General features: G+C 40.3%; 1 protein-coding gene across 2 annotated transcripts; it reads left to right on the forward strand.

Moving 5' to 3' along the window:
• Positions 1–910: 910 nt before the first annotated feature.
• On the forward strand, positions 911–17,873 carry slc31a1 (solute carrier family 31 member 1). Of its 2 annotated transcripts, XM_034191635.1 has the most exons (6): positions 911–1,084; positions 9,892–10,034; positions 10,722–10,794; positions 11,317–11,485; positions 14,920–14,991; positions 15,812–16,220. In XM_034191635.1, the coding sequence occupies exons 2-6, from the start codon at positions 9,894–9,896 to the stop codon at positions 15,936–15,938; spliced, it is 582 nt and encodes a 193-aa protein (XP_034047526.1). In that variant the 5' UTR covers positions 911–1,084; positions 9,892–9,893; the 3' UTR covers positions 15,939–16,220. The 2 variants fall into 2 exon arrangements, with proteins under 2 accessions (XP_034047526.1, XP_034047524.1); XM_034191633.1 differs by lacking the exons at positions 14,920–14,991; positions 15,812–16,220 and adding an exon at positions 16,258–17,873 and having other exon boundaries at positions 915–1,085; positions 9,893–10,034.
• Positions 17,874–17,879: the final 6 nt, after the last annotated feature.

A 17,879-nucleotide genomic window follows, 5' to 3' on the forward strand; every position in this document is an offset into this window, starting at 1 on the left:
TATACTTCATTTGTAATTGTTTTTCCCCGAAAGATGATTTTCATCCTTTTTCATAAGGTACGTTGACATTAGATCAGTTCTCCCTGTGTTTGCGTGAGTTTCTCCGAGTGCTTGGGTTTCAACCCACATTTAAGACATGCAGGTTAGGTGAAGTGGAAACTTTACAATTGCCCAGGTCTCCCTTAGCGCAAGAGATCTCAATCCTAGTGTTAAACAAACGTAATAAATAAATAAATTGAGAAAGCCTGTGCTTTTATTGTGCAACTCTGCCAGCAGACACCATAAGGTTTATCATCAGATCTCTGATTTTTGAACCCTGGTGGGATCAAAGGTCCACAGAGGCATGTCATGACATTGTTTGTAATAATTTCCCCAGCTTTGGGCTATAACATATTTTAAATTCATTTTTCTTGTGTCATTTTGGACTAATTTCAGCTGTCATTCCTCACATGCTTGCAAACTGTGTTCTAGAACAAATAATTCTTTCACTGTTTAGCTTTTGTTTTTAATCTCTGCAGGACTTCGATCGTGCACAGCTTTACGTGCAGCCAGTGAAGGCTGAACTGCTGATATATTCACTTTTATCACTTTTTGTAAATGACATCGACCTGAAAAACTAATAAAACGTGTTAATAAACTACTAACACACAAGAAAGGGTTTCTGTACTAACTAAGTTAATGAATAATAGTACGATAAAACTTCACAGTTTAGGATGTCAAAGTCATTACTCATATTTATTAATGTTCCTATTTGTTGGCGTTTTTTTTAATCTGTTTCTGGGAAGCAGTATTTTTTTTATTATTATTATTATTTATTTACTTATATATTTTTGAGGTCGACCCGGTGACGTGGCGCCATTAAAGCGACGCCCAGCACCCAGAAATCTCGCCTGGTGATTGGTCTAAAACAGCTTTCTTCGTATCGTGCGTATTGACGTCATTACGCAGGCAGGCGGAAGGGGTCAGACGGCGGAGAGAAGTTTGACTTTCCCTTCTTCGTTTGAGTCGACTAGAATCCGATCTGGAGACAAACAAAACTAACCGGAGCAAACGGGATTCACAACCAGTCCCGAAATACTGACAGGTGAGTGCGCCACCTGACATCGTGATAGCCGCACGCGCACATAGGAAAAACACACTGACGGGCACGCGGCTGCGTGCGTGTGTGGCTTCTTCTTTGTTGTTTTACTTTTAATGACTCATTAGCGTCATCTGCTGCTGCGGAATGTGAGGCAAGTCAGGTAAGGCACCGTGTCCACTTACCGCATCCATGACACTACGGAACCACAGACCTGTCCCGGGTTCTGGATGGCAGCCAGCTGGATAGACAATCGGTCCAGCCCCCCCATCTTCAGAGTAACCATCCATCTGGTACAGCCAAGTGAAATGTGGGCGTATCTTGCCCGGGGATCAAATTTTGGCGTGTCTGCCATGGACAACCCCTGGCAAAAATGATGGAATCACCGGCCTCGGAGGATGTTCATTCAGTTGTTTAATTTTGTAGAAAAAAAGCAGATCACAGACATGACACAAAACTAACGTCATTTCAAATGGCAACTTTCTGGCTTTAAGAAACACTATAAGAAATCAGGAAAAAAAATTGTGGCAGTCAGTAACGGTTACTTTTTTAGACCAAGCAGTGGAAAAAAAAATATGGAATCACTCAATTCTGAGGAAAAAATTATGGAATCATGAAAAACAAAACGCTTAACACATCACTAGTATTTTGTTGCACCACCTCTGGCTTTTATAACAGGGTGATTCTTTAACTACGGGCACTATTGGCCTTGTAAATGTAATTTCCACCACACCATTGCCTTACAATATAAAGCGCCTTGGGGCAACTGTTTGTTGTGATTTGGCGCTATATACATGTGCTCTGATGTTACTGTTTATCTCCATAGAAACTACCCAAACAATCTTTCATACAAACTTTTTAAAGGGACATTATTGTTGTGGTGGAAATTACGGCAATAGCGTGGGACAACTACATTTTGTTTAAAAAAAATCACAACAGTTGTATGACACTGAATACCCCAATTATGTTTTGATCATTTTACTGATATTTTATTCAGAGATATTTTAAAACATTAGAAAAAACGTTTGTTTACTGTTCATTTTTATCATTGAAGATCATAAGTCTGGGTGTGGGACAAGCACAAAACGGCAATATTTGCATATAATGATGCTGAAAAAAGGTGAAAAAGTCATCATAGACTACTAGAACAAATTTCTTAAAACACTTTCATTGTAAAGATAACTATAAAAGTGTGAAATTTCCCATTTTTTCTTTTTTTCATAAAATATGATCAAGGGACATAAAAGTGCCGTAGTCTAAGAATCACCCAACAGCTTGCAGTCTCTGAGGCATGGACTTAATGAGTGACAAACAGTACTCTTCATCAATCTGGCTCCAACTTTCTCTGATTGCTGTTGCCAGATCAGCTTTGCAGGTTGGAGCCTTGTCATGGACCATTTTCTTCAACTTCCACCAAAGATTTTCAATTGGATTAAGATCCGGACTATTTGCAGGCCATGACGTTGACCCTAGGTGTCTTTTTGCAAGGAATGTTTGCACAGTTTTTGCTCTATGGCAAGATGCATTATCATCTTGAAAATGATATCATCCCCAAACATCCTTTCAATTGATGGGATAAGAAAAGTGTCCAAAATATCAACGTAAACATGTGCATTTATTGATGATGTAATGACAGCCATCTCCCCAGTGCCTTTACCTGACATGCAGCCCCATATCATCAGTGACTGTGGAAATTTACATGTTCTCTTCAGGCAGTCATCTTTATAAATGTCATTGGAACGGCACCAAACAAAAGTTCCAGCAGCATCACCTTGCCAAATGCAGATTCGAGATTCATCACTGAATATGACTTTCATCCAGTCATCCACAGTCCACAATTGCTTTTCCTTAGCCCATTGTAACCTTGTTTTTTTCTGTTTAGGTGTTAATGTTGGCTTTCGTATAGCTTTTCTGTATGTAAATCCCATTTCCTTTTGGCGGTTTCTTACAGTTCGGTCACAGACGTTGAATCCAGTTTCCTCCCATTCATTCCTCATTTGTTGTGCATTTTCGATTTTTGAGACATATTGCTTTAAGTTTTCTGTATTGACGCTTTGATGTCTTCCTTGGTCTACCAGTATGTTTGCCTTTAACAACCTTCCCATGTTTGTATTTTGTCCAGAGTTTAGACACAGCTGTCTGTGAACAACCAACATCTTTTGCAACATTGCGTGATGATTTACCCTCTTTTAAGAGTTTGATAATCCTCTCCTTTGTTTCAGTTGACATCTCTTGTGTTGGAGCCATGATTCATGTCAGTCAACTTGGTGCAACAGCTCTCCAAGATGTGATCACTCCTTTTTAGATGCAGACTAACAAGCAGATCTGATTTGATGCAGGTGTTAGTTTTGGGGATGAAAATTTACAGGGTGATTCCATAATTTATTCCTCAGAATTGAGTGATTCCATATTTTTTTCCCTCTGCTTGGTCTAAAAAAGTAACTGTTACTGACTGCCACAATTTTTTTTCTTGATTTCTTAGAGTGTTTCTTAAAGCCAGAAAGTTGCCATTTGAAATGACTTTAGTTTTGTGTCATGTCTGTGATCTGCTTTTTTTCTACAAAATTAAACAACTGAATGAACATCCTCCGAGGCCGGTGATTCCATTATTTTTGCCAGGGGTTGTATGTCCTTGACAAAGTTAAATATAATGCAATGCTAAAATACCCTCAGCCATATGAGCATAAAAATCAGAAACAATGTGACCTTTTGACCTCTTAAAATAGGTCAAGGTTAACCATCTTTGAACTTGTCCAAGGTCTGTGTCCCAAGAATGGTCCCTGTGAATTTGAAGATGCTAGCAGTAATAGGACTGGACTTATGCTGAGCACAGACAGATGGATGCAAATTCTTTGCAGTACCTGATGACCATATTTTGGCCTTGGGTAAAAATGGGCACGTCTTGGTTTGGTGGAAAAATGGGTGTGACCTTGACAGGTGGTAAGTGGGTGTGCCCTTGACCTTCTCTAGCCACTGGGGTCTTGTTAGTTCAAGGTACTGATTTACCTGTTAGTCGGCATTGCCATCAAGTTGTTAGTTGGCGGTGCTGATGGTAGTTTGTAGTATTGACCATAGACATTATATACGTAGACGCCTCATTACTTGCTGCAACATAATCCCGCATCGCCTCCATATTGGATGGGTCTCTTCACAGTAGGCTAGTACCAGAGTCAACTGGAGTCAATGGAGAGTGAGCAAATATACTGGTATTTTGTGCTGCTTACGGTTGCAATAACCTGTGCAGTATAGAAACCAGATCACGCGGGATTACCTTTCACAAATAAGATTGAACAATAGTTTTGGTTATTTTATCATTTGCAATATTATGTGCAGGGGTGGTGGCCCAGTGGTTAGTGCACTTGGTTTCAGTGCGGAAGGTTCCCGGTTGAAACCCCACCCCTGCACATGTAATGTGGGGTTGCGTCAGGAAGGGCATCCGGAGTAAAACTTGTGCCAATTCAACATGCAGATCCACCTTGGATTTTCTGTGGTGACCCTGAGTGCAAAACAAGGGAGCAGCCAAAGTGACTCACTCACACCATTTGTAATAATATAATATATTATTATAATATAATATAATCCCCACAGAGGGAACAGTGAAGGTGGTCAGAGCAGGAGAGCGTGTGATTCGCCAAAATCACACTTGGCAAAGAGAACAAGGTGTCAGTGTGTCCTTCAATCATTTCGTTTGGGCGGAGATTGGGTCAGAGGATGTGTTCTTACTCGGGGAGCACATTACAGAAACCCAATTTATTTCATGCTTCTGTCATTTTTGGTGTCTGTATTTCACAAAGTAAGGCTGCACCACATCGCAAAATTCGGTGTTTCACAGTTGTGAATCTCGCGCCGTTTGGCGGTCTGTGACTCATGCGAGAGGTCGGTTTCAGCAGAGTTCAGGTGTCAGGAGCTCAGCAATCACAGTGTAAACACATCTCATGAAGTATGGACAATAAGACAACATCGGGGCACAGCAGAAGTCCATCACAGGTGATAACCCTCTCAACTTGGGAGAGTGTACGAGGTCTATTAGATAATAAACCGAGCCTTTTTTTTTAACTATATGGATTTGAATGACGTGCGATTACACCAATCATGCTTGAACCCTCGTGCGCATGCGTGAGTTTTTTCACGCGTCGGTGACGTCATTTCCCTGTGGGCAGGCCTTGAGTGAGATGTGGTCCCGCCCTCTCGGCTGAATTCCTTTGTTTCACACGCTGCTCGAGACAGCGCACGTTGCTTTATCAAAATTTTTTCTGGACCGATGAGGAATATTCGAGTGGACACTATTCGAGAAATTAAGCTGGTTTTCGGTGAAAAGTTTAACGGCTGATGAGAGATTATGGGGTGTTTCTGTCGGTGTAAGGACTTCCCATGCAGCGGGACGTCGTGCGGCGCTTTCAGGCGCCGTCGTCGGCCTGTTTCGACCTGAAAACATCCTAATTTAAGGCTTAATTCACCCAGGACGTCGTGAGAGAACAGAGAAGATTCAGAAGAGGCCGGCATGAGGACTTTATGCGGACATTCCACTGTTAAGGACATTTTGTAATGAAAGACGTGCACGCAAATTCACCGAGTCGTTTCCGTGACAACTCGGCAAATCTGTGTGCGCCGCGACAGGAAAAACACCTCTGTGTTGAAAACCATTTGTAAAATTCAGGCGGCTTTTGATGGCTTTCAACAAGTGAGTAACTGAGAAATTGTTTAACAGCTTGGGCATGTTCCAACTTGCCCGTTAAGGTTTCCAACGGAGGTGTTTTTCCTGTCGTGACCCCCCGCGGTCGGGTCCGGCCCGACATGCAACTCTGCCCGCACGTTCTTTCATTACAAAATGTCCGTTAACAATGGAATGTCCGAATAAACTCCTCATGCCGACTTCTTCTGAAAGTTCTCTGTTCTCTGAGGACTTACTGGGTCAACAGAGCCTGAAATGTGGAAGTTTTCAACTTAAAACGGCGAGACGCTGCCGCCTCGAAGCGCAGATCGCCGCCAGGCGCCGTGGGCTGTCCTTAAAGCGACACTACCAGACCAAAATCTCTCATCAGCCGTTAAAATTTTTACCGAAAACCAGCTGAATTTATCGAATGGTGTCCACTCAGTTGTGCCTTACAGTTTTGAAAAAAATTTGATCAAACAAAGCAGCAGTCTCTGAGCCATTCCTAAACAATGAAAAAATCAACGAGAGAGTGGGCGACTCCTCACTCAAAGACTGCCCACAGGCGAATGACGTAACTGACAAAAAACTCTCGCATGCCCACGAGGGTTCAAGCATGTCTGATGTAATCACACGTGATTCAAATCCATATGGTTTTTGAAAAAAATAATAAGGTCGGATACTTTTCTAATAGACCTCGTATAATCAACATAATCGCCCGTGAAGTCACTAAATTAACGCCATCCACATCCTCGCTTTGCCATTGTTTACATGCACTGTGAGACAGCGGAACTCTGCTGGCACCGCGGTGCATTCTTGGAAGTGCAAGCGGCCGCCAGGGGCATTATGGGAAATGCTGAAACACTGAATTAACTACACTGGAGTTAGAATACCATCACACGCAAGAAGCTGTGCAGCATAGTTCTTTTCAAGGGTTTTAGCTCCCCAGCCCCAGTTGCAAGCCTAACAAGGTAGTTTAAGACCCTGGAATTATATTGCTTTTTTTCCTGGCCTTGAAAAATGTTAATCTTTGTAGCAAAACCTGGTGAGCGAAGCAGAGGAAATTAAAGTGATGGGGTGTGTGTGTGTGTGTGTGTGTGTGTGTGTGTGTGTGTGTGTGTGTGTGTGTGTGTGTGTGTGTGTGTGTGTGTGTGTGTGAGAGAGAGAGGAAATTAAATCCAAATTAACAATCCAAACTTGTTTCTTTAATTAATTTTATAATTTATTAATTTATACATTTATCTATAGGCCATACCATATGTCTTTGTTAAAAAGCATAAGACAAAGTCTTCAGTATGAAAGTACATATTTTTAATGTGTGACAGCATCCTGTATCGTAACTAAATCTCTGCTGTTTCTAACAAACCAAAATGTGTGAAAATCGGGTAAAAATTTGGGGAGTTACAGGTTATTGTCGTTGGGGATACACCTTCTGCAGTATAAATAAATGCACTGGGGGAACAATAGGGACCCACCCAGCATGGCGGCCGCGCTGATATGTCAGCTCCAATAGGCAGCGGCAGTCTATGAGGTCTCTACGTATATAATGTCTATGGTACGGACGACATGATAGTTGGCGGTGCCGATGACCTGGTAGTTCATAGTACTGACGACCTGGTAGTTGGCGGTACTGATGAACCAACAACATCCATCTCTACTCTGAATGTAGAAACCCGGTGTGACATAGAGTGAAACATGGAAAAAATAATAAATTGGAGAATCAAAGAGTCTGCCATTTGGCCGCTAGCAAAGCTTGACCTTCCTTAATCTCTTTTGATTCTAATTGGCTGGTAGCAGACGGCACTTTGGGAAGTTTGATTGGCTGGTGCTGCCTCTTCTGGCCTCAGGGCCTGACAGCCAATGAAATTATAGCAGGACATCCGCTCAGTGATGTCAGGGGTGTTACCATAGCAATGGATGTAGGATGATGTGATTGGCTGGTGCGACTTTCATAAATACTGTTATCTGTGGCGCTGGCATACTCTCTGGACGGCTTGAGGTAAGACGCTATATATTGCTAATTTAATCACATTTTAAATCCTAAACACTTGTTTTATTCAGCCTGCTGCCCTTGCTGTTGTTTGATAAGTCCTGAAATATATTTTAAACAAGTTAATTCCGAATTAATTTCTGGAGGTTGGAAGTCACAGACTCCCAACTGTATGTCAGTCACCTAATGTCTCTGATGGTTGGATGCCTTTTAACTTCTGAGCTTTCAGCTTCTGGGGAATGAGTTTACTCTCTGCCATCATATGTGGCAGAGTGTTCGCTATTGAGCTGTCTGCATGTAAATGCAGCTGTTTTATTTATTTATTTTCTGAAAATGCCGGGTTGTTGTGCATTTGGATGCACAAATAGATACAACAAGGGCGTAAGATGTACAGATTCCCGTCAGAGCTGAACAGAAGAAAAATTTGGGAAAATAATGTCAGCTATGTGAGATGGAAACCAAATTCATTGTCAAAGCTTTGTTTAGTCCCATGTACAGTAAAACTCACCTAAACCGTCATTGTATAAACCGGATATTCCCAGTCACTGGACAAAAAAAGTCCCAGTGTTTTTGTATTGTTTTCCATGTAATAAACACCGTATATAACAGATTTAGTAGGATTTTCGCTCACATCGGATAAAATGTCCTGTCCGATCGCAATGTATTTCCATTAAAAACCCCTCGCATGTACCGGACAGAGCAGTCTGGATGTGCCCAGTCACAGAAGTACAAAATTTAAGTTCAGCGTTGACACTCACAGATTCAAGTAAAGTGAGACTGGAGTCATTTCCGTGATTATTTTTTCAAACCATGCTCAGACTCGGACCCGCAGCCTGACATGCACCTGTTAAATCAGACACCCCTAAAGGCTGTGATTTGACACTTTTCTGGTTTCACTCTTTCCTCTCGTATTTGATTAGTTTTTGCAGTGCACACACTGATTACATTACGATAATGGATCAGATACATTTGGCAGAAAAGTCTGAAAATTTACAACATGGAGTCGGAAAAAGAGGAAATTGTACACCTTACCTTTGAATTGGAAGTTGATTAGAATGAAAAGCTTGTTGAGGATCAGATTATTTCAGAATAAAGCACAATCCAGCGACAGAGAACTTTAAAACTGTCACGCTCATCGACGGCATTACATGACACGGAGTTACAGTTGCTGAAGCGTAAATCAGGCTTTAAATTAATTAAATAAATCATCATAAATTGTACATTTATGTAAATTTAATAGCTTAACTATTCTTATATTTATTTTGATAGTACTTGTACCTGGATGTGTTGCTGTATGTGGTTAACTGATTAAAAAATGTTGAACACATAAAAGGTTCATTCAGTAGTTCAGTACAATTGGCCCCAAAATGGCGCCATGTTCTCAGTTGTCGCTACTTTGTATAAAGGGATTCTGAATGGTTGCACATGGCCAGTCTGGTCCTGAAAACATCAAACAGAAATGGTCGCATTAAAAACTGACAGATGGTGCATTCCTGCAGGATGCCATCACTCCGCCGAATATTATAGCAGAAAACAGCTGATTAACGTTTAAAACATTCTTTATAGCAACTTGAAATAGAATTTAGGTTGCAACTGTTTGTTAACCTCAGCTTGTGAGTGTCATCCGGCGTGTTCACCCCCCAGGAAGTTGTCACCAGACTGAACCAATCAGAATTCACCAAGTCACACAAAGATCAAAGAAAATGTGATGACTGAGAATTTGATTAAAACAAATTTAAAACAAACAGCAGCTGATTGTTACTTCTTTTCAAGAAAAAACATATAACGTCATCTTCCATCCATCCGTTTTCTATACCTGCTTAATCCAATTAAGGGTTGCCGGGGGGTCCAGGGGCGCTGGAGCCTATCCCAGCAGTCATAGGTCGTGAGGCGGGGCTACACCCTGGACAGTATGTCAGTCTGTCGTAGGGCTAAAATCATCATAATAATTGAATATTTGTGTCAGATATTTGCACATACTCGTATTTTATCAATGTGTTTGTATAACGTTAAACAATTAAAATAAAATTGTCTGATTATTTAGACTTTGTCATCACAGTGAAAATAATACATGAGAATGTAAAAGGTTAATTAATTTAAATTATCTTTTCATTTATCAAAATTCTTACTAGTTAAGAATTTGAATGCTTGTCTCTGATTGGCTCCTTCCAGCCATGAACCACAGCTTAATGGTAACGGACAGTGGCAACCACCATCACCAACACATCACTCCTCCACCTGTCACGACTCATCACCATGGAGGAGGGTCTGATGGGAACCATGGAGGAGGGTCTGATGGGAACCATGGAGGAATGGTAAGGGACGTGTCACTGCAGCAAGCTAACCTACAGCACTAAAAGATTAACGCAACACAAATAGCTAGGTTACCTAGGTAATTAATTAGCTTGTCCATCAACTCAAACAGAATGGCGATGTGTTAAAACAGCTCATAACATGGATAAACAAGAGTTTGTGCTTAAATTTGATCCAACAGATCAGTCAGTGGAAAAAAAAAAAAAAATTTAGTTTCATGTTCTGTAGAGACTGCCACCTGCTGGATAAGGTGCTCACTTTCACCTGAAAAAAATGAATTAAGATAGCAGTTACATGGAGAAATATGATTAAATCCACAGCAGAACCAGAACGTAAATCCAGCATTTAAGAATGGACAAAAACTTTTCTTCTGTACTGCAGATTAGTGACTCACCACTGACACAGATCAAATGTTCTGGAGTGAATTATGTTCCATGCTGCCACCTGCTGGAACCTAAAATAATAGGCTGCAGTCAGTACACAGCATGTACATGCATGGCATGTATGTGCACTAGCATGTGCGTTGTTTATTAGCATTAGCCCGTTAAGATGAATTTGCGTCACTCCACATTTGTTTCCTGTCCAGAACATAGCTAAGCCCATCTTTTGTGTGTTTGATTTTTCTACAATAACTGAAAGTGGCTAAAACTAAAACAATGTTGTTTTTTATTGACTGTGTTGTTGCCTAGGCGATGACCTTTTATTTTGGCTGCAGTCATGTGGAGCTGCTGTTCAGCAGTTTGGTCATCAACTCAGCTGGAGGTCAGAACTCGTCCTCTGTGTCTCTCTGCCATCTTTTAGACAAGTGCTTTACTCCCCCATGTACTGAAGACAGGCTGATGGACCGCCCAAAAAATAATATTCATTTTTTACTTTTACTTTTTTTTTTTTGATCCAAAGAAAATTCTTTTTAGTTTTATTTGTTTTGATTGTCAAATGTGTTATCATAACTTCATTTAATGGGTGAATTGTAATAGCAGACAAAACCTCAGGCACTCCCCTATGGTTAATAATAAATGCTGAAGTTAATTCAGCCAAAATGAGCATTTATTTGTTTACTCAAAACAATGAATCACTTTTTTGTGGACAAGGGGCTGGGATTGGGGATTCTGATATTATTATTATTATTATTTTAATTAAATAATTTTCTTTGCTCTGTATCTTTTTTTTGTAAATTATATTTTCTGAATACTTTTTCCTCAATCATTTTCACTGTCTAAGGATCACAGAGAGGACTGCTGATTGTTTCTTGACATTAATGCTAATTTATTTTGGTCCAATCAGAGATGGTTGCTGCGTGTATTGGTGTTTTCCTGTTGGCTGTCTTCTATGAGGGGCTGAAAATTGGCCGTGAGATTCTGCTGCGCCGCAGTCAGGTCAACGTGCGCTACAACTCGATGCCTCTGCCAGGAAGTGACGGCACAGTGCTGATGGAGACACACAAGACGGTCGGGTAGGTCACTAATGCTAACAAGCAGCTAGCTGCTGGTTTAATAAAAAAAAAAAAAAAATCTCAACTTGTTTGATTGAAAAAGTTCCTGAGAAGTAAATCTGAATGTCACACTCACTCATCACTCATTTTCAACTGCTTAGTCCACTTAAGGGTCATGGGGAGCTGGAGCCTATCCCAGCAGTCATAGATTGCAAGGCGGGGCCACATATAGACAAACAAACACATTCACACCTGCATGCACACTTATGGACAATTTAAAATTTACAATCCACCTAACCTAACTGAATGTCGATCATTTTTGAAAATGAGCTTAGACTGATTTTTATTCAATTTAAAATGATGTAGTACTTTTGTTTATTTATTATTGTTGGCAGGCTGTATCCCAGTTCAGGGACTGCATCCTTCTAAGGCTGTGTCCTTGAAGATCTAACCTTTCGAGACCACAGAGATCGAACAAACAGCTTTGAAATGAGACTGTGTATTCATGGAGCATTTAGCTATTGCATCATGAGCTTATCGCCACGCTACAACTGTCGCCTGGCAACCCTGGCAGTTATGTGTAACAAGCTAGTGTTGTGGGCGTAACCCGTAGTTTAATAATAGTTTTTCAGAATTTTGTATGCTTTATTTATAAATATTACTTATGTACAGGTGTACATGTGGAGCCTGAAAGAGTCCCTTTTTTCTTTTTTTTTTAATTCTGCAATGACTCATGGGATTGTTTGGGACATGAAGGATACACCTGTTGTATCCTTCCTTTTCAGGGGAAAGAAGGCTCCAAAAGTCGACTGCTTTACAAGCAGCCTTTGAAGTGGGACAGCCTAATAGCGCCACTTACAATGTAAACAACGGATGATTTCAGCCTCTGAAGTGTGCAGCTGCTGAAGAGGAACCCGGTCGTTAGCATCTGTGTTGTTTCCTCCGCCAAAAAATGTCTTTAAACTCATTTATTCAAAAAATGGAAAGGAAAAAAAAAAAAACAGTCTGTTTAGCAACAGTTTCAAATTAGCAACAAAATTAATACAATTAAATTGTTTTAAATTAACATGAGCAGGGGTGGTGGGCAAGTGGTTAAAGCACTTGGTTTGAGTGCAGAAGGTTCCAGGTTCAAATCCCACCCCTGCCACATTTCTCTATGTAATGTGGAGTTGCGTCAGGAAGGGCATCCGGCATAAAATCTGTGCCAATTCAACATGCAGATCCACCTTGGAATTGCTGTGGCTACCCCGAGCGCAAACAAGGGAGCAGCCGAAGGGACTTACTTACTAGTTTTAAATTAACATTAAACAACAACAAAAAAAATGATAGATAATTAAAATCTATATAACACCAACAGAACTTTAATTCTTGACTTTTGTCAGAAGTGAATTTTAGTTGAAACAGGAATTCTGATTCATGTTTCAGTTTCCTGTAAACTACGGGTTATGTAGGAAGCGCTGGTGAACAGGTTTTGCAGCAACATTTCAAATCACCTATCAATTACCGTATTTTCTGCACCATAAGGCGCACCAGATTATAAGGCGCGGCCTCAATTAGCGGGTACTTAACCCTTACAAAAGGCGCACCGGATTATAAGGCGCGGCCTCAATTAGCGGGTACTTAACCCTTACAAAAGGCGCACGCTAAAACATATAGTCTACAAAAAAAAAAAAGGTCACGGAAGCAAAACGGTGAGTTTATTTTAACTTTTTAACAACTTTGAACTACCGGTATTTAACAATATGGTACTCACATTATTTTTTATTATGGTTCTGTCACAAATCCATCTAAGTCTTCATCTTCTGTGTCTGAATTGAACAGCTGGTCTTCTAGCTGTGGCCACCTCGCTTTGTTTCTGCGGAAACTCCATTTGGTCTTTTTAACTTGGCGCACTTCATTTTCTTGTTTCCTCTCACAGCTGCTCTATTCCCATGAACAACCGCGTAACTGATAGCTTGCAGTTTGAATTGTGCCTCGTAAGCATGTCTCTTCGCTGGCACCATTTTCGGGGTCCTTAGACAAACATGTTGTTTTGCAGGATACCTGTAGTATACGGTAACTACCGGAGGAGTGGTGGAGGTAAGTGTACGTACCACAGACTCACGGACTCTTCTCTGATTGGTTTATCGCTGGCAGCGTACGTACTCTACGCTACCAGCGTACGTACTTTACGTATTACGTAATGTTCTCCAATTGGTTTATCGCTGCCAGGGTACGTACTCTACTCTGCTAGCGTACGTACTTTACGTATTACGTCCTTGTGTCAGCGGGAAATGGTCCGATATTCCGACGGTCAAAGACAACATTGGTCGTTTTTACAGATTTTGGAATTCAGTGCGCACATAAGGCGCACCGGATTATAGGGCGCACGGCCGATTTTTGTGAAAATTTAAGGCTTTTAGGTGCACCTTATGGTGCGGAAAATATGGTAATCAACATGTATTGTGCAATTGACAATTTTGAAATGTTCAAAAAATCTTTCCTGCATAAATGTTGTGCTACGTGGCACGATCTGCTCACCAACACGACATGCAGCTCATCAAGTGGAGTAAAGAAGAAGTGAACAGAGTGAGTGATTGTGTCAGCGGATCGCGTCGGAGCGCAGCTCGTCTAAAGGATTATAACGAGATGTTAAATCTATCACAAACATACTTTAATAGCCACAGACAAGAAGGAAAGAACATGCAACTGTTTTACCAAGCCATGACAATGTAAACATGACAAATAATTACCTTTTTAGACGGCTCAAAATGCTTTTGTCCAGCGCGTGCATGAACGGTGTTGCTGGAGCAGTCCTCTGTGATTCAGGAAGCAATTAGAGCCATTTTCAACAGACAACTTGCAGAGAAAATGATTAATCCGCTATGAAATAAATATTTTACATACGCAGCGTGGCAGGCAGTGGAACAAAGCACGGCGTCCAGCTGGGATCACAACGGGTGGGATCGCCACAACAACGTGTGTGCAAGTGCGTGAATCAAGGTCATGTTCGTGTCAGTGGGCCTTTAGTCTTACAAAAACAAATAGTAAATTCCACAGCTGGGATTAGAAATTGATTGTATTAAAGTCCATGTTGATAAAGTACTAAAAATAAAACATTTTACGCAACATCCATGACAATGATGCAAAAACAACTTAAATCTGTCAGTGGTGATGGTGAGACTGATAAATATCTGAAGTGACATTTAGATGAATGGTGTGTTTTCTTTGGTTATAGAACTCATCCCTTTGTGTCTGATAAAGTGTTTGTTTGCTCTTGCGGCTTTGTTGCAGCTCAGCAGTGAAACAGATCCTTAAATAAACCAAACATATATTTCAGTAAATGAGCGAAACACTCGTTAGGCCACAAAGAATCAAAGCTGCTGCTGTTGTGATGAAATGACATGACTCCAAATAAAGAAATGAGAGAAAGCAGAAAAACTAAAGGCTACACTGATGTCATGTGTTCACATTAGCCAGTCAGCTGACAGAGCAAAGACAGAACTTCCTGCCTCACTCAAGTCCCACCTCTCAGCACTGTTTCCCAGGTAAAATGTCACATTTCTGGTGGTGGTGGTTTCTGTCTCAAACCAGGCGTTTTGTATATTAGCTCTCTTGTTTTTGCATTTAAAAGTTGTCTTTTTTTTTTTTTTTACTAGAATGAAAAAATGAAAACGTGACTGACTGAAAATGACTTTACGAGGTTCAGGGTTAAATATTTTCTGTTTCATTGTCAAAATGATTTGAGACAAAATCTACACTGATAAACAATTCTTTAATATTTGAAAAACTTTGTAATTATAATTTTTTTTCAGCTGATATCGATGATGTCATCACATCATTATAAAAAAACGTTCCTTTTTTTAACCGGTCATTCAGTTTTATTTCTGGGACTAAGTTCACGCTGGATCGCGCTTGAGTGCATTACACCCCCAAAGTCTAGTTTGTGACTTGCAGAGGTGGTCTGGGGAGCGGTCCAGCTGGACTCGGCTGTATGTAGCGTGATCATAAACAACACCAGAACACTAATGTTGTGTCACTGACACGAATGTTCAGTTTAAGTTAATGTTATTATTGCTACTTGGATAATACAGTCTTTGGCTTAACAACATTTGGATTACAAATGAGTCTGGTTTCTCACCTTGATGAACGTGAATCGTGGTCAGTGAGCAAAGCTGTGAAATCCTCTGTCATCATCTGCCACTGTAAAAATCTTGTAGTCTGTGCTTTATGATTAATTGATAAAGCCTTTATTGTATAATTTAGTCAGAGGGACACGTACTTGTATATGCATTGAAGTCATTATTATAGAAATCCTCAGTTTTTGTCATGTACAAATGCTTTGTTTTCTCACCTTTTTCATCTCAGAAAATGCTGCGTCACTCTGAAACACTGTTGGTGCAGTAACAGATCAGCTTTCCGTTCATCAGCACGTGAGGAAAATAACTCTGCAAGCTTAATACAAAGCAGTTTGTTGCCCCACCCACTTCAGTAGACTGGGGAATTGCGATTGTATTTGTTCTTTTTCAGTGGTTTGAATTTCATACTGTCTCATAGTTGGACCAGACTCATGAATCCAAGTCTCATCAGGAATGAGTTCCTCACCCCTTTCCAGGAAAAGATCTTTTCAGGCACTTTAAAGCTGCACAGAAAGTTTAGCTTGTAGAGGACAGTCTGATTGGATGACTGGGGGTTATGGCTCCGTCCTTCATCAAACCGACGACTTTTTATGAAATGTTTTTGTATTAAATATTGTCAGGTTGCATTAAAATGCCTCCATGCTAATGCTAAGCGTATGACATTTGTCTTCCTAGGCAGCGGATGTTGAGCCCTGCCCACTTCCTGCAGACACTGCTTCACATCATCCAGGTGGTCGTCAGCTACTTCCTGATGCTTGTCTTCATGACGTACAATGGTTACCTCTGTGTGGCCGTGGCAGCAGGCGCGGGTATGGGCTACTTCCTGTTTAGCTGGCAGAAGGCAGTGGTGGTCGACATCACAGAACACTGCCACTAGCTAGCATGTTGTTCAGCCAAACTTTACTGTAACACGATTGCTAGCCAAATACACATGGTTGCTAACATAACAAACAGAGATGCTAAACTGTAACCTTGGTGACACCAAACACTAGCTGCTGTATTAACAGTTAATTATCTTACACTGTAACTATTTTTCCAGGTAGCCAATCAGAGCTCAGCTCAGAAGCATCTGATTGGTCAAAACATAAACCTTTTATATTGTGCCAATATTAGTTGCTACTAGCTGAATCATTAGCGTGTAGCTTTTGTTAGCAATCATGAAGTTTTAGAATTTTAATTTAATTTAGACGACCAGTATTTCATAAATAACATTAAATAATTCATGTGCACAATGTAAATAAAATTCTGAGCTGTCAGTTATTTTAATTTATACAGTTCGATTCAAATAGTTTTTTTTTTTTTTTTGCTAAATTTTATAGTTGACCCCCCCCCCCCCCCAAGCCTAAAATTTAGACACCTGCTGCCTTAATGTCCACTTAAAGTGTGCTGGTTTTGATATTTATTTTCAGTTGCTCTTTATGTAAATGTAGGTTTTGTGTTACTGAGTCACACTGAGGTGGGCGGAACCTCCCCCCTGGACCAATTGGGATTCAGGTACTTTTTTTTTTTAATCTCCATGTCACACTTTTGATTAGAAATTAGAAATTATTTTAACCATGTGATGGACAAAACTGGGTGTGGCTTGACCTGCTTTTTTTTTTTTTTTTTTTTATAAAACTGGGTAATGTGACACAGTTAACTATGACAGCATCAGGTTAAAGATCAGCAGCAGCAGAGGTGGAGCCAGAAATGAACTTATGTGCTGGGTCTCAGTCACTTAATGGTCATCAGTTAAAGTTCTGATGGTTCTGACTCATTTTGCCCCGTAAAGTCCAACTAGCATCTTTCAAACCATAACAACTGATGTGATTTTTTTTTTTTTTTTTAAATACATTTACTCTGACAAAATTCTGAAAACGTTTAACGTCTTTTCCAGCTGATGAAAGTTTGGAGCCAAAAATATCTAACTTTATTGTGCTTGTCACTTTAAATGCAGAAGAGCTGATGTTAGACACATCCTGACCACATCTTTCTCAATCATTGACCGTGTCTTGCTCTGATTTTGAGAATGAAATTAGACTTTTGTGTGATCATAGGAACATTTTTACATTTACTTACTGTGAATTTTTGTTAATGACTTTAATGAATGAATTTTGCGGTTTAAAGCAGCATGAAGGAAAAAAGATGTTTGTCATAAATGCTGGAATCAAACTGAATAAACTGTTAAGAAGCTCATTCTTCTTAAGAATCACTTCATGTGTCCAAAATTGTCTAAAGGAAGTAGCTATCCCCCCCAATCTATCCATGATTGTTTTAATGATCTTTGAGAAAATAAATGACTTTCACAGTAACAAATC

Source organism: Thalassophryne amazonica, chromosome 17, assembly GCF_902500255.1.
Source record: "Thalassophryne amazonica chromosome 17, fThaAma1.1, whole genome shotgun sequence".
NCBI classification, from domain to species: Eukaryota; Metazoa; Chordata; class Actinopteri; order Batrachoidiformes; family Batrachoididae; genus Thalassophryne; species Thalassophryne amazonica.

What these genes read in the sequence shown, in the direction of transcription:
- slc31a1 (XM_034191633.1), top strand. Translation starts at nt 9,894, where the DNA reads ATGAACCACAGCTTAATGGTAACGGACAGTGGCAACCACCATCACCAA. An exon ending in ATGGGAACCATGGAGGAATG is followed by an intron (nt 10,035 to 10,721) that starts GTAAGGGACGTG and finishes GTTGTTGCCTAG; the next exon opens with GCGATGACCTTTTATTTTGG. An exon ending in GAGACACACAAGACGGTCGG is followed by an intron (nt 11,486 to 16,257) that starts GTAGGTCACTAA and finishes TTGTCTTCCTAG; the next exon opens with GCAGCGGATGTTGAGCCCTG.